Source organism: Dicentrarchus labrax, unplaced genomic scaffold (assembly GCF_905237075.1).
Source record: "Dicentrarchus labrax unplaced genomic scaffold, dlabrax2021, whole genome shotgun sequence".
Classification (NCBI taxonomy): domain Eukaryota; kingdom Metazoa; phylum Chordata; class Actinopteri; family Moronidae; genus Dicentrarchus; species Dicentrarchus labrax.
The window spans coordinates 24,388,593-24,403,980 of record NW_026136703.1 but is presented as its reverse complement, the minus strand read 5'-3'; the positions used below and the strand labels follow the sequence as shown (position 1 = coordinate 24,403,980).

Sequence of the window (15,388 nt, the reverse complement as noted above, 5' to 3'; positions counted from 1 at the left end):
TCAGCTCCATGTGAGCTGAGAGCCTTTGCTTAGACAACAGTGCCACCTGCTGGCAGCATAGACATTTATTACTACAACTGATAATAACAGTAATAATAATAATAATAATAATAATAATAATGATGATGCAACTTATTTTACTTGGCACAAGTGGTAGAATGTAACTAAAGTACTCAAATACAGGTATTTACTTGAGTATTTACCATTTTGTGGTACTTTACACTTCTACTCTATTGTACTTTTAACTCCCTTTTCTCAGATTAAAATCTGACATGTACAACAGCTAATAAAGTGTGATGCTTTGTTATAGACTGAAATCTCCAACAGTACAAAGTTGGCATAATTTAGCTCCACCATTATATAATCTTAAAATGCTGCTTACATTTTAATGTTATAAGACAATATAAATCAGTATCTTTATGATACATAAAGGTTATTTTACTACTAATACTTTTAGAGTAACTATTTTGTGTGCTATTAATACTGAAAAAAACAAAAAAACCTTGATACCCCTTCCACCACTGCACAGCGCAAAAGGAGGAAAACTGTATCAAACAAACCTTAAAAAGCAGATCAGTGAGCAAAAAGCAAAATCCCTTCCTGGATTATTAAAGAAAAGTTAAATATGGAACGACAGATCACTGAAAATCATCCTGACACGATATCACAAACACTTCAGAGCTCACTGTACGACAGAGCCTCAGCTTCACTTAAAAACCCTCATCCATCATGTGACTCAGATCCTCAGAAGCTCCTTACGTGCTTTGCAGAAACCCGTCATCTCTCCCATTTCCTGTCACAGAAGTGCTCCTTCATCCCAACAGTTAAGGCAGGTATTGGTAATGCATTAGCAGGGCGCAGACAGAGTGGCAGACACTTGAATGATCTAATTACAAGTCATATTGGATTAGCGTGACTCAGAATGGGAAGAAGAGGCGAGAGGGGCCTCCTTCAGGGCCCCTCAATGTCCTCTTGAATCCCAGTTCTCTCAGAGTCTTTAGGGGGATTTTTAAGACTAACCGACTACTTTGTTTCTCTGGGGAGCAAAAGGAAAAAGTAATCTACCATTGCATCCATCAGAGAAATACTGAAATCTGTGATATAGTATGCATAATATGCTTGTATATTTTACGTGATGTTCCCGTATCGTAATGAGCTGTGCACTCAAGATCAGACAAGACGGTTCCACTGGTTCCCAACTTTTCCTAAAGGAATCTCTTTTCTAAAGTTAAATTATTTATGGGTATTTCATATTAGATGCAGAACAATAACAGTACAGAACTGATAAACTGTACAATGAACCCAAACAGTGAACTCAATAACTGCAGGAAGTTTGTGTAGAACTTTGAGCTGATTATTTCCTGTGAATATTGATCAGAGATTAGTTTGCCTGATATTTTTTATGAACTTTTAAAGTAGTTCTCTGTCTGCATTATGTTTATTTAATTTTTTACCAATCTTTCATTCTTTACTCTTTTTGGACGCTTGGCCATTGTTCTATTAGCACTTTGGTTGTTGTAACTCTTAACTACTTTTCCAATGCAGGACCAAGCGGTTTATCAGAGAGTGAAGGCTGAACTTGTGTTCAGGTCATCAAAGTTTAGATCTTAAATAAACATCTAAACTTTAATTTCATTTAATTTTCTTCACAAAAAAATGAACAAAATGCTGAGACAGAGGCCTACTTTGTATAATCTTAAAATTTTCTTACACCCCTTAAAATCAAGACCCACCAGTTGGCAACCACTGCCATAGACTGGATAATTACAAAGTAATTATTGTATTGTAAAACATGTTGCAGGTATAATGATAACTTCTATCACAATCTACTAAGTAAAGTATCAATAATCTATCAAATATATAACATTACATACATCTATTACAGGGCTGCCTAAAGTGATGGCTCAGTGAATATAACTTGTGTTCAGGTCTTCAGAGTTTAGATCTTAAATAAACATCTAAAGTTTAAAAAGTATAATTTCATTAAGACACACAGGACTTATACTGCTTCATAATTGTTTGAACTAATGCAAACAGTTTGTCAGAAGCCTTTAAAATGCAGTCTGAGCTGTAGAAATCTGTCCCTACACTCTGAAAACTCTGTTAGACCTGGAGCAGGTTTACTTCAGATAGGGTGACCTCTAGTGGAGATTGTACAGGACACAGCAGCTGGGTGCACACTGAACCAACAGTGCAGTTTAAATCACAGCAGTGGGCTTAAGAATCAATGTAATTTTCACATGAAATAGTAAACACAGGTGTTACCAGTGATAATAATTAAGGTTCAGTTCCAGTTAGTGCAGCAGAGCCTTTTCCAGTGAGCCAACATGCACAACAGCAGCACCCTGATGTGAACCTTAATTAGTATCATTGGTAACCTCTGTGTTTACCCAGGGCTTCATTATTTTAAATCAACTTTATCCTGTAGAGCAGTTGTATTTAATGTTACAGTGGTGTAAATTGTGGATTATAGTAGATTATTGATTCCATTTATCATCTCACACTGTTGGACATTTATGTATTTTTTGTTCTGTGATCATATTTTGTGTACCTGCCCATGGACAACAGGTGTAAATTAATGAGTGTGCAAAAATAAACAGAATAAGTAAAGGGATGCGGTGTAACAGTCATCATTTTGTCTTCCATAAATGTAGAACTCAAGACTTTAGTGTCCACATGTACCGTAAGTTATTCTCAGTTTAAGCATTTCAAATACTGAAAAATAAAATTTCTCATTGATATTTCTATATTCTTAAATTTAAAAATGACCTCTGTATACTCTGTTTCTTTAGCTAGCATAATGGACTGCTTACACAGCAGACATTTTGACCACAGGTGGTCTTAATTACTTTAGATAGATAGATAGATAGATGAGAAGAAGAAGAAAAGAAGATAGATAGATAGATAGAAGATAGATAGATAGAAGATAGAAGAAGATAGATAGATAGATAAGAGGTTTTATTTGTCACATGCACAGTTATACATAGTACAATGCACAGTGAAATGCATTCTTTGTACCTGCAGCCAGTAGTAAAGAAAAACAAAATACTACTACAGTAAAACAGTAGTGATTGCACATAACACACAATGTAAACAATATAAGTGTAAATATAAAACTAAGAAAAAAATAAAATAAAATATACATTCTATTTAAATGACAGTGATAGAAATTAGCCTTGGTTCCTTATATGAAACTATTCCTTCACGATCATTTAACATATGATCTACCCCGTTTATTCATTTATTCACCTAGTTATTTTTAATTATTTAATAATCTTGTTTCATGTTTGTTACCGTTTATTGTACTGTTTGTGTCTCTGATTTTGCTCTGATTGTGTGGAGCTGCTTTTTTTGCTTGATTAAAATAAAATACTAGAAAAGAAATTATACAAACTCTTATAAAATCTGTATTTACTTCAGTTCAGTTTCAGTATTTCAGTTCATCCACACAGAGGCGCAATAATCCCATTTTCCCCACTATATTTTCTATTGTATAAACAGTAATGAGAGAACAGACATCCAGAGACAGAACACACATTGACCACATATTCACAGATAGGTCTGATACTAGTGTGCATGATATGTTTGAAATTTTACAAACGCTTTAAAATATTCAAATGAAAAGTTAGACATCCAAACTTAGACCAGTGCCATTTAATTTATGTCATTAGGTTGGTAGGTAGGTAGGTAGGTAGGTAGGTAGGTCTAGGTTGCATTTATTTTTATTTTTTAAATCTTTATCTCACTATCTTTGGCTTTTTGAGATAAAAGCTGACATTAAAATTGAACAACTGAGGGTAGAACTCACAGCCATAACCGTTCACCTGCTGTTTAATTTGAATCCTTTTTAGTAGTTTTGACAAGCAGGCAATTATACAAAAAAAAATAACATAAGGTAACTTGGCAAAGTAAACATCCCCAAGCTAGGTCTGTAACCACTAAACTGATATTGTGACATTTAAATGCAGGTTGGATTAAACTACATACAATACAAGATTGATTACATTTGTTATCAAATTATTAGTATTAAGTAGGAATCAGGTGTATAATAAAGATGGCAAAATCCACATGAATTAGTGCACACTGCACAGATGAAAATTTGCTATGTAAAAGGAGTTCTTTTTACAGAAAAGCAAACAGTTACTCTACTAATTAGGGTTGACAGGGCAGATGATCAGAGGGGCAGAGTTTTTACCCCCATGATTAAGAGAGGGGCTGAAGAACGGGAAGAGTTTCTCAGTGAAGGAGCAGCCAGTAAAGGAGAAGATAAAACGGGCAGCATCAACGTCATAAAATGAGACCAAACCCTTGTCACTGTCTACAAACACCCCCACCTTCTCAGGCTGTGACTTCGGGAAGAGATGTATAGGATTTGCTGTGTCAGGATCAAGTGCCACATCCACTGCAGACTGCTGGACTGTCTTGGGCTCAGCCTTTGGGAACAGCTTCTCCATGTCATATTGAAGCGTTCCCAACAACTCACCAACAGCTGGCCTCACATAGCCCTCATGTGACAGAGGACGGACTCTGTGCTTCTTAAGCATAAACAGCTCCAGCTGTTTATCGTGCTTTGTACACAACCTGCCTTCCAGGTGCCTCACAGGGTCAATCAGCTGATGTCTTTTCAGACCTGTCGCTGTCAGATGAGGCTCCAGGTGAGTCTCACAGTAGGAAACCAGACACACAAGGCAGGACTTCAGGGCCTTCAGTTTAGTTCCAGTGCAGACGTCACAGGGAATTTCTCCTGGTTTGGCAGCTTGTTGCTCTGAGCTGCTGCTGGCTCTCTGTTGAGCTGACTGTCTAAAGTAATCAACCATCTCAGAGACAAAGGTATTGACCAGCAGCTCAGGTCTTGTGTTGAAAACCTTTTTACAAACAGGACATTTGCAAGGGACATTAATGTTCCAGTGTTCAGAGATGCAGTTTTTGCAGAAGTTGTGTCCACATGATGTGGTGACTGGATCAGTGAACACATCCAGACAGATGGAGCACAGAAACTGATCTTCAGATAGAAAACTGCTGGCAGCAGCCATGTCTCCACAATAAGAGCAGAAGTACAAGTGTGGCAAAAACAAAACTGTAATGACAGAATACTTAGTAACTTGTTTAAAAATATCAAACTATGATTTCTAGAATGTTAATTACAACAGTGTACATTCGTATTATGTTATATTATTTTATATCATATTATATTAAATTATATTGTATTATAGCTACATTCCACATAAGTGAAAATTCCATTTGACAACTTTCATTTTTAAATGTAAAAAGCATGACTGAGCACAGCTCAAGTGTTAATGCTGGTTGTTTAAACACAGTAGATATTATCTGCTGTACTCACCAGTGTTTGGCTCTGCTGTGTAGTTACAAAACACCGGGTGCACTTCCGTCAAGTTTCGCTGTTTAGCGACAAACAACAAGATGTGCCCACTGCAGCTTCTTACTCTGACAAACTTTCAGTTTCATTTGAGGACTTGTTGAAGCAGGCCTGTGTTGCTCCACCTCTTGGTTTTTCATCTAACTTTATTCATATAGCACATTTCATACTGTTTATTGCAGTTCAAAGCTGCCTACAAACCATTGACAAGATGATAAGACAGAATGGAGTAAAAATTAAATAAGGTAGATTTAAAAATAAAATGCAATGATAAAAATGACAATGTAATAGTGTAATGATAGTATTTAATAAAACTTACAGTAAAAACAAAATCAGTTAAGAAAGCTGGCAGAAATAAACAAATAAAACAATAAGAAGGGTATTTTAAATAAATGAGTAAAATATGGTAAATAATGTCTAAAAACCATTCCTTAGTTAAAGGCCGGTTGAAGAGGTAGGTCTTTACATTACATTTAATTTATTTTACATTTTATTAGAGTGACATACTTTTAGCACAAGATACATTTAATAGAGACCAAACTAGTTGTATACAGCCTCTTTGTTTCTAGCCAGCACGAACAATTCAGCCGTCAATCCAATGCAGTTAAATGGAATTCAGCCATCATTTACACCTGTGATTCTTCTATTTTAATATTCAACTTTCCCCCCATACTAAGAATAATAAGTTCTTACTGCACTTATGTCTATTACTTCTCATATTCCGGTTAACTACGTACACTAGATGTAAAATGTCAACTATCACAAAGGGCGATACTATACTGTACTATACTGTATTAAACTATACTCAGTGTGCAACACTGAGGGATGTCTTCCTTGTTTCTTTTCTATTTTCTGCCATTCCTTCACTGCTTTTGCAACCCTTCCTTCCTCATTTCTTCTTTCTCAGCTTCTCTCCAGAAGAAGTAAACTGATGTAGTGTAACAGTAATAGTCATCATGAATGTATGACTCCCTGTAGTGTAAAGTCATACTCTAAACTTCATTATCCATATTTCAAATCCTTTTTGTCCTTGCTTTATTTAATAATCTATTTACCTACATTTTAAAAATATATTATGATACTTTAGCTCACTCCATGTTTGTGGCTCTTTATTGTAATGTTTGTGTCTCTGTGGAGGTGGGTGGATTTTTTGATGTCTCTTTTGTTGTTTTATTAAAAGAAAATACAAAAAAATGAGTCTTACTTGTTTATTTCAGTATGAAAAGATTTTCAACATTGGCTTGAACCACCACATAGAGGTGCAATAATCCCACTTTTCCCACTCATAAATATTTTCTATTCTTCAAACATACTAGTCATGAAAGGCAAAGCACACATAGGACACACACAGAGACAGATTCATATGCTTGTTGCTCTGTTACTATCTTGCTGGTTCCAAGATGGTTTTGAAAACCAAAACATGCCAGAACAGAAAAAATACAGAAGCAGATCATGTGACCTTGTTTAAAAAGATAATGTGAGACTCCCTGTGCAACAACTGTAATACTAAAACACCTAATGAGCCCACACAATGTATAGATTGTGCAATATCATATTATTATTAACTGTAAAATATATAATTAAGCAGGTTGTATACTGTGCATAGCCGTTTATATGTGCATATACTGGACAAAAAAACACCTGCTGTATGTATATAAAATAACTCTGCAAAATGATATATTATCCAAACTATGCCTGTGAATTTGTAATCTAGAACACAGAAGAATAAACTTTTCTTCAGTATTTTTTCATGAAATACAACTTGTTGAATTTGCTTTCCAGACAGCTTTTCCAAATGATGATTTCTCGTAACATTTTTTGTGAAGTTTTGATATTTGAACACAAATATTGCTATTGGGATATAAATTAAACTACATTATATATACATGATTTTATTTTATCACATTTAAGTTAAATGTAGAAATCGGACACGTCAATCAAAAAAATATGATATAATAGAGGAGGCAAAATCAAGAAAAGACACTGTACATTACTACTATGATTTTTTACATTAAATCAGGTGTGACCAAATGAACCAGACACAAATTTTTGAGTTCTCCATAATCATCCTCTCATCAACATATACAATCACACACACACTTTTTCATCTTCTTGCCTGCACATAATGGGTATATGTTTATGTTATATATCGGTATATGAAGAGGACTACTCTGCACAGACAGAGATGGAAAACAAATGCAAACTCCTCTTCTTCAGATTGTTGGTCATTCTATTGTGGTCACTGGTCAACAGGGCAGATGATCAGTGGGGCAGAGTTTTTATCACAATGATTACAACAGGAGCAGAAGAATGGGAGGAGATTTTGAGTGAAGGAGCTGCCAGTAAAGGCATAGATACGATTTGCAGCATCAACATCATAAAAGGAGACCAGACCCCCCTCATAATCCACAAACACCCCCACTTTTTCCAGCTTCCACTTTAGAGGGAGACGAACTGGAGGCTCAGCGAGAGCACAGTACACATTCTCATTACTTAAACTGACAGTCCAGAAACCATTCTCTGGGCTAATTGTGACAAGGCCCTTCCTCTGTATTGACTGTCTGGCAACTCCTAAAATCCAATCAGTATTCCCTTTAACCTGAACCTCAAAGTAAAATCTTCCTGACGAACCTATCTGCTTCCCTAAGACACAGAGACCAGTAGAAAACCTCTCTGGATTATCTGGGAGATTCCTATTTTCATCACCCTGATGGACTTGTTTCCCATCTTCAGACAGGATTAGTTTTTTATGTGATGTATCAGGATCAAGCGTCACATCTACTGCAAACTTCTGGACTGCTTTGAGCTCATCCTTGGTGAACAGCTCCTTAATTTCTTTTTTGAGCATTCCCACCAAATGAGCAGCAGCTTTCCTAACATTCCCCTCATATGATGGAGAACGGACTCTGACCTTTGTCCAGTCTTTGGTTGGTGGAGCAGCATTCAGGGAGGGGAAGTTTTGGAGTAGGTTAAGGTGGTCTTCAGTGTGTGAGAGCTGTTTCATCTCAGCATTTTTCTGCTTAAGCTCAGAAATTTCCTGTTCCAGCTTTTTGATGAAGCCATCAGCCTGTTTCTCTGCTGTTTTGTGCTTTTCTTCAATTATCTCGGTGACTTTGACCTGGTTTCTCTCAATAGCCTCCTTCAGCTTAATGAAGACATGAACACTAACTGCTTTCTCTCTGTCTGCACTTTCCCTGCTGACCTCGACTGAATGTTGGAGCTCTTGAATCTTCAGTTGTCTCTCCTGGATCATCTGCTGAAGTTCAACCTCTGTTTTCCCAAGCTCTACCTTTTTTCCTTCATATTCTTCTTTAAGAGGAACAATATCATGTGCCTTGTGGTCTGAAATTGTGCAGAGCATGCAGACACATGTCTGGTCATCCTTGCAGAACAGCTCCAGCTGTTTATCGTGCTTTGTACACAACCTGCCTTCCAGGTGCCTCACAGGGTCAATCAGCTGATGTCTTTTCAGACCTGTCACTGTCAAATGAGGCTCCAGGTGAGTCTCACAGTAGGAAACCAGACACACAAGGCAGGACTTCAGGGCCTTCAGTTTAGTTCCAGTGCAGACGTCACAGGGAATTTCTCCTGGTTTGGCAGCTTGTTGCTCTGAGCTGCTGCTGGCTCTCTGTTGAGCTGTCTGTCTAAAGTAATCAACCATCACAGAGACAAAGGTATTGACCAGCAGCTCAGGTCTTGTGTAGTAAACCTTTTTACAAATGGGACACTCGGGAGCATTAATGTTCCAGTGTTTAGTGATGCAGGTTTTGCAGAAGTTGTGTCCACAAGGTGTGCTGACTGGATCAGTGAACACATCCAGACAGATGAAGCACGAAAACTGATCTTTAGATAGAAAACTCCTGGCAGCAGCCATGTCTACACAATAAAAACAGAAGTACAAGTCTGAAAAAGCTGTAATAACTGATTTTTTTATCATTTATTGAAAAATATCATATATATGATCTTTAGAATGTTAGAAGGCAATTCGGTATTATATATCTACATTTCACAATGTTTCATTTGACAAGTTTTGTTTTCAAATCACAAAATCAGCACCCCTTGACTGAGCACAGCTAAAGTATGAGTTAAAGGTCCGGTGTGTGGCATCTAACAGTATCTAGAACCAGGTTTTGATTTGTCTGTAGATTAAAAAATGTCTCATTCTAAGATAACAAAAACACAACAATTCTTATTTTCAGGTTATTATTCTCTAATGAAAAATACCTATCAATATTATATATACTATTTTATTTAGATCCTTCTTAACATTACACACTGGGCCTTTAATCCTGGTTAAAAATTGTAGATATTATCTGTACTTACCAGTGTTTGGCCGATATTCTGCTGTGTAGTTTGTGAGGAGTGTAAGAGTCTTGCTGTTTACAGAGAAACAACAAGATGTGTTTCAGTTTCATTTGTGGAGTCTGACGTTGAGGCTCACCTGTCTTTCCTCTGTTGCTCCGCCTCTTATTTATATTATGTTGGTGACCATTTAGGACATAAGGTGACGGTGGATGTCAGGTGTACAAGCCACAGGATTATCCTCAAACCCTCATGTGGTCTGGTCAAGGCTACAAAAACACTTTGGTAAAGGTTAGGAGAAGATCCTGGTTTTGGCTAAATATTTTATTAAAAACCAAACATGTCTTGTGCCACCACTGAAGTTTTCAACAATCTTTCCTGCACTTAAACAAGTGCTCTGAGTTGCCTAAACATTAACACAAAAAACGTGAGTCATGCATTAGTTGCCACAGGTTCATATTGTAGGAAACCTTACAACAGCTGTTCCTTTTCATGTTGATTAAAAATGTAATCGTGTGGCAGTATGCTTATTTAAAAATGTATTTGCTGTTGCAAATTGTATATAAACGTAATATTTAGGAGGTTTAGGAGGACACACAACTGTATACAAACTCTCCAGGTTAACATTCTCTTGTTCGAGCTGTTCTTGCTGCTTTTCTATCAATGCAACTTCAATATCTTGGAGCGGACAAAACAAGCAAATGGAGGACAACATCTTGGGTGATAATTGTCTCACATTTCATAAGCTGTGTTTTTAATGAGATTGTATACAGGTGGTTAATGAAGGTAATCCTTCGTTGCAGTCCTACAGAGGAATGTGCCTGAACAGACAACACCCCGAATGACTGGTTCTATCTGTTTCAAAGCGTCAATCCCTTATAATGAATCATAGTCTTGCATGTTTTCTTGCACTGCCTTATATCTGCTACCATCTGTGTTGAATTCCAATTTTTCTCCATTGAGTTTAACTGCTTGTTCCAAATGTGTTTTCCTGTCACACCAAAAAGAGGTACAGCAAATTTAATCAGTGCCTCTTTGTGATTTATGATTTGATAAATTGTCTTTAAAATAAGATTGCTTGACTAAAGAATTTTTGTAAATTTTTAATAAAATATAATATAGTAGGCCTATCACTCTGTCAAGTATACTGTGTCCTGCTTCAGTTGGTATATTGTATATAGACCTGCACTGAATTTTGGCTTTGATACTCTTGTGGAGGTTTGATGTCGTCATTAACTAATTATTATGTATATTATATCAGATTTGCTGACATACAGCAAGTAGGTCATTGCAGAGTCACAGTCAGTCCTCCTTTTGAGGCATGCAGTTTTAATGTTTGAAATTTTACAAACTCCTTAAAATGTTCAAATGAGAAGTTAAACATCAGCAATTTAATAAATGTCCCAAAACATTTGAAAAAACTTCATCATATTATTATCTACATTGGTGTTCTTTTTCAATGAAAACCGATGTTAAACTTGACACAAGCACAAACCCAAAGACATAACCGTTCACCTGCTGTTAAATCTTAATTTGAATAATTTTCATAAAATCACAAAGATGATGCTTGGACAAGTAGGTAAAAACAGAGGTCAAAAAGTATGCCAAACAACATAAGTTAATTCTGCAATATATACATAAGAAAAACATCAAAGCTTATACTGGAATCTAGTGTTTTGACATTTAAAGACAGCTATAGATTAAACTACATTATCAATTCCATTATTTGTTATCAAATCATTGTATTGCAGTAGTCAGTAGCAATGTAATGTATCATAAAGATGGTAAAATCCACATTAATTATAATGAATGAATGAATGAATGAAAAACTCTGTACCACTATATGGATATTTGCTACACTTACAAGAACTCTGTCTTTTCCAGAAAAGCAAACAGTTATTCTACTAAGTAGGGTTGACGGGACAGATGATCAGAGGGGCGGAGTTCTTACCACCCTGATTAAAACAGGGGTTGAAGAACGGGAGGACTTTTTCGGTGAAGGAGCAGCCGGTAAAGGCATGGATGAAATTTGCAGCATCCACATCATAGAAGGAGACCAGACCCTCCTCATAATCCACAAACACCCCCACCTTCTCAGGCTTCGACTTCAAAAAGAGACAGACTGGAGGGTCAGCGAGAGCACAGTACACATTATCATTCCTCAAACATACAGTCCAGCAACTGTTCTTAGAGTTAATAGTGATAAACCCCTTTCTGTTGATTGACTCTCTGGCAACTCCTACAACCCAATCAGTCTTCCCTTTAACCTGAACCTCAAAGTAAAATCTTCCTGAAGAATCAATCTGCTTTCCTAAGACACAGGTACAATGAGAAAATCTCTCTGGGTTATCTGGGAGATCCTTCTTTACAGCACTGTGATGGACTTGTTTACCATCTTCAGACAGGATGAGTTTGGGATTTGCTGTATCAGGATCAAGTGTTACATCCACTGCAGACTGCTGGACCGTCTTGAGCTCAGCCTTTGGGAATAGCTTCTCCATCTCATGTTTAAGTATCTCCAACATCTTAACAACAGCTGTTCTCACATTCCCCTCATATGAAGGTAGACAGATTCTGCTCTCTTTCCAGTCTTTGGTTTGTGGAGCAGCATTCAGGGAGGGGAAGTTTTGGAGGAGGTTAAGGTGGTCTTCAGAGTGTAAGCGCTGCTTCAGCTCAGCACTTCTCTTCTTCAGAGCAGAGATTTCCTGTTCCAGCTCCTTGATGAGGCCATCAGCCTGTTTCTTTGTTGTTTTGTGCTTCTCTTCAATCATCTCAGAGACTTTGACCTGGTTTCTCTCAATAGCCTCCTTCAGCTTGGTGAAGACATGAACACTAACTGCTTTCTCTCTGTCTGCACTTTCCCTGCTGACCTCGACTGAATGTTGGATCTCTTGAATCTTCAGTTGTCTCTCCTGGATCATCTGCTGAAGTTCAACCTCTGTCTTCCCAAGCTCTACCTTTTTTCCTTCATATTCTTCTTTAAGAGGAACAATATCATGTGCCTTGTGGTCTGAAATTGTGCAGAGCATGCAGACACATGTCTGGTCATCCTTGCAGAACAGCTCCAGCTGTTTATCGTGCTTTGTACACAACCTGCCTTCCAGGTGCCTCACAGGGTCAATCAGCTGATGTCTTTTCAGACCTGTCGCTGTCAGATGAGGCTCCAGGTGAGTCTCACAGTAGGAAACCAGACACACAAGGCAGGACTTCAGGGCCTTCAGTTTAGTTCCAGTGCAGACGTCACAGGGAATTTCTCCTGGTTTGGCAGCTTGTTGCTCTGAGCTGCTGCTGGCTCTCTGTTGAGCTGACTGTCTAAAGTGAACAACCATCTCAGAGACAAAGGTATTGACCAGCAGCTCAGGTCTTTTGTTGAAAACCTTTTTACAAATGGGACACTCAGGAGCATTAATGTTCCAGTGTTTAGTGATGCAATTTTTGCAGAAGTTGTGTCCACATGGTGTGCTGACTGGATCAGTGAACACATCCAGACAGATGGAACACAAAAACTGATCTTCAGATAGCAAACTGCTGGCAGCAGCCATGTCTGCACAATAAGAATACAATGAAAGGAAAAGCAAAACTGTAATTACAGAATACTTTTAAAAAATTGGATTAAAAATATCAAACTATGATTTCTAGAATGTTAATTACAAGATTGAAAATTGTATTATATTATATTGTATTATAGCTACATTCAACATTAGTGAAATGTCATTTGACAGTTTTCATTTTTGAGTGACAAAAGCATGACTGAGCACAGCTCAAGTGTTAATGCTGGTTGTTTAAACACAGTAGATATTATCTGCTGTACTCACCAGTGTTTGGCTCGGCTGTGTAGTTACAAAACACCGGGTGCACTTCCGACTTCCGTGTGGAAAAAGCAAAATTACATGTTTAAAAATGTCTCTATTTCTATAACTATAATTACTAGAATGTTATGGAGGCACACTGTGAACGTTTCATTTTCACATGACAAAAGCAGCACACCCTGTCTGAGCAGAGCTCAAGTATGTGTTAATGCTGGTTGTTTAAATACAATGTATTATTCACTGGACTCACCTGCGTTCGGCAGGGGCTCTGTTTTGTAGTTAAGAAAGACCCGGTGAACTGGAAGTTTTGCTGTTTACCAAGAACTAACAAGATGTGTCTCTTCTTACTCTGACAGACTTTTAGTTTCTGTTTAGGAGTCTGACGGTAAAATTCACTTGTGTTGCTGTTGCTCCGCCTCTTGTTTTTCAGGTTCATTATAGTGACATACAAGTAGTTATATACAGCCGGATACGTTACTGGGTATGTTTTTATGTCCTGTTTTGAAATGGAAATCTATAATTTACAAATACACAACACAAGAGATCATTCTAAGACTCCCAAGAGCACAGAGTATTTTTTGGTAATTAGGTCTTTTTCCACAACAGACATTTTTACTTGTCATAGTAAGAAAATGCACAGGTGTAATTAATAGCATTAATGATGGCTCTATTTTATTCAAGTGTCGCAGTAAGCCATGAAAGTAAGCCAACATGAAAAATAGGTTACAGCTACATGTCATTTCATTCATTTTTATTATTTAATTAACAAAAGTACTAATTCCACCTACATTTCTACGCTGCATTATAACGTCTGCTGTGCACTGGTTGCACACTTTCAACTATTACAAGGAAGGATATTGTTCTATACTCAGTACTTATTGTGCTACACTGTGTGATGTCTTTCTTGTTTCATTTCTACTTTCTGCCATTCATCCATTCACTGCTTTGTGACCACTTACCTGCCTGTACTGCTTCCCTCCTGTATATCTCACCCCTTAATGCAGGTTTGAACATTTTGTTTGTTTGTTTTGTTGCTGCCTTGACTGAGGATTAGTTACTGCATTTTCTATTTAGATGCACAGCAGGTCTATGTAATTTTAATGATGGTTTTAATGATTGTAAGAGTTTGGGGAACACAACGCACTTTATATGATGCATTTGCTGTTTTATATTCAAACAGTGCATCAAAACAAAAGAGAAAACTGTAGGGAACTGAAAACCTTTTCATTAACCTGTTAACTTAATTTCCTCCTCAATGGATTCGAGTGGCCCTGGGGTCCACTCAGCCGCCACTTAACAAGAGCTACAAATGAGCTACCACACACACACACACACACACACACACACACACACACACACACACACACACACACACACACACACACACACTTTGGCCAGCACTTACCATGCAAATGACATACAACTACCCTACACACTCATCTCACTCAGTGACCGTCTCACTCACTTACTCACTCTCAGCTGGTCAGCTCTTAATGAAAATCACTATCACACACACATCTGTTCAAAACAGCAACTTGTTAGGCTAGGAATGACACACACACACACACACACACACACACACACACACACACACACACACACACACACACACACACACACACACTCTACCTGCAAATAATCATACAGTGCCACAGTAATAATGTATGAGGAAGAAAATGCTCCCTCTCCCAGTAGAGAAAGGGTTATTAGTGTTTTTAATGAATTGGTCTTTCTGCAGCCTGAGGAGGTGCTTGAGTGCTTCTGATATATATATATACTGAGAGAGGAGGAGGAAGAGGAAGAGCAGGAGGCGGAGGAGGACGAGGAGGAAGAACAGGAGGCTGGGAAGGTCATGCAGGGAAAGAACAGAGATAAAGATAAGCCAGGGAGTGAGGGTGAA

The 15,388-nt window shown here is 37.5% G+C and overlaps 3 protein-coding genes across 4 annotated transcripts; all 3 read right to left on the bottom strand.

Annotated features, from left to right (window-relative positions):
• Nucleotides 1-2,945: 2,945 nt before the first annotated feature.
• On the bottom strand, nt 2,946-9,705 carry LOC127356232 (E3 ubiquitin/ISG15 ligase TRIM25-like). 2 transcript variants are annotated; one of them, XM_051387825.1, is made up of 2 exons: nt 9,701-9,705; nt 2,946-5,077 (listed from the first exon to the last, which is right to left on the bottom strand). In XM_051387825.1, the coding sequence occupies exon 2, from the start codon at nt 5,031-5,033 to the stop codon at nt 4,149-4,151; it is 885 nt and encodes a 294-aa protein (XP_051243785.1). In that variant the 5' UTR covers nt 5,034-5,077; nt 9,701-9,705; the 3' UTR covers nt 2,946-4,148. The 2 variants fall into 2 exon arrangements, with proteins under 2 accessions (XP_051243785.1, XP_051243794.1); XM_051387834.1 differs by lacking the exon at nt 9,701-9,705 and adding an exon at nt 5,342-5,346.
• Nucleotides 7,617-9,251, bottom strand: LOC127361531 (E3 ubiquitin-protein ligase TRIM21-like). The gene has a single exon (XM_051396225.1). The coding sequence runs from the start codon at nt 9,249-9,251 to the stop codon at nt 7,617-7,619; it is 1,635 nt and encodes a 544-aa protein (XP_051252185.1).
• Nucleotides 9,706-10,988: 1,283 nt separating the features above from the next.
• LOC127356202 (E3 ubiquitin-protein ligase TRIM21-like) lies at nt 10,989-13,866 on the bottom strand. The gene is made up of 3 exons (XM_051387763.1): nt 13,739-13,866; nt 13,495-13,543; nt 10,989-13,223 (listed from the first exon to the last, which is right to left on the bottom strand). The coding sequence occupies exon 3, from the start codon at nt 13,219-13,221 to the stop codon at nt 11,584-11,586; it is 1,638 nt and encodes a 545-aa protein (XP_051243723.1). The 5' UTR covers nt 13,222-13,223; nt 13,495-13,543; nt 13,739-13,866; the 3' UTR covers nt 10,989-11,583.
• Between the last annotated feature and the right edge of the window lie 1,522 nt (nt 13,867-15,388).

Coding starts and splice junctions, on each gene's coding strand:
- LOC127356232 (XM_051387825.1), bottom strand. CDS start 5,033: ATGGCTGCTGCCAGCAGTTTTCTATCTGAAGATCAGTTTCTGTGCTCC.
- LOC127356202 (XM_051387763.1), bottom strand. CDS start 13,221: ATGGCTGCTGCCAGCAGTTTGCTATCTGAAGATCAGTTTTTGTGTTCC.
- LOC127361531 (XM_051396225.1), bottom strand. CDS start 9,251: ATGGCTGCTGCCAGGAGTTTTCTATCTAAAGATCAGTTTTCGTGCTTC.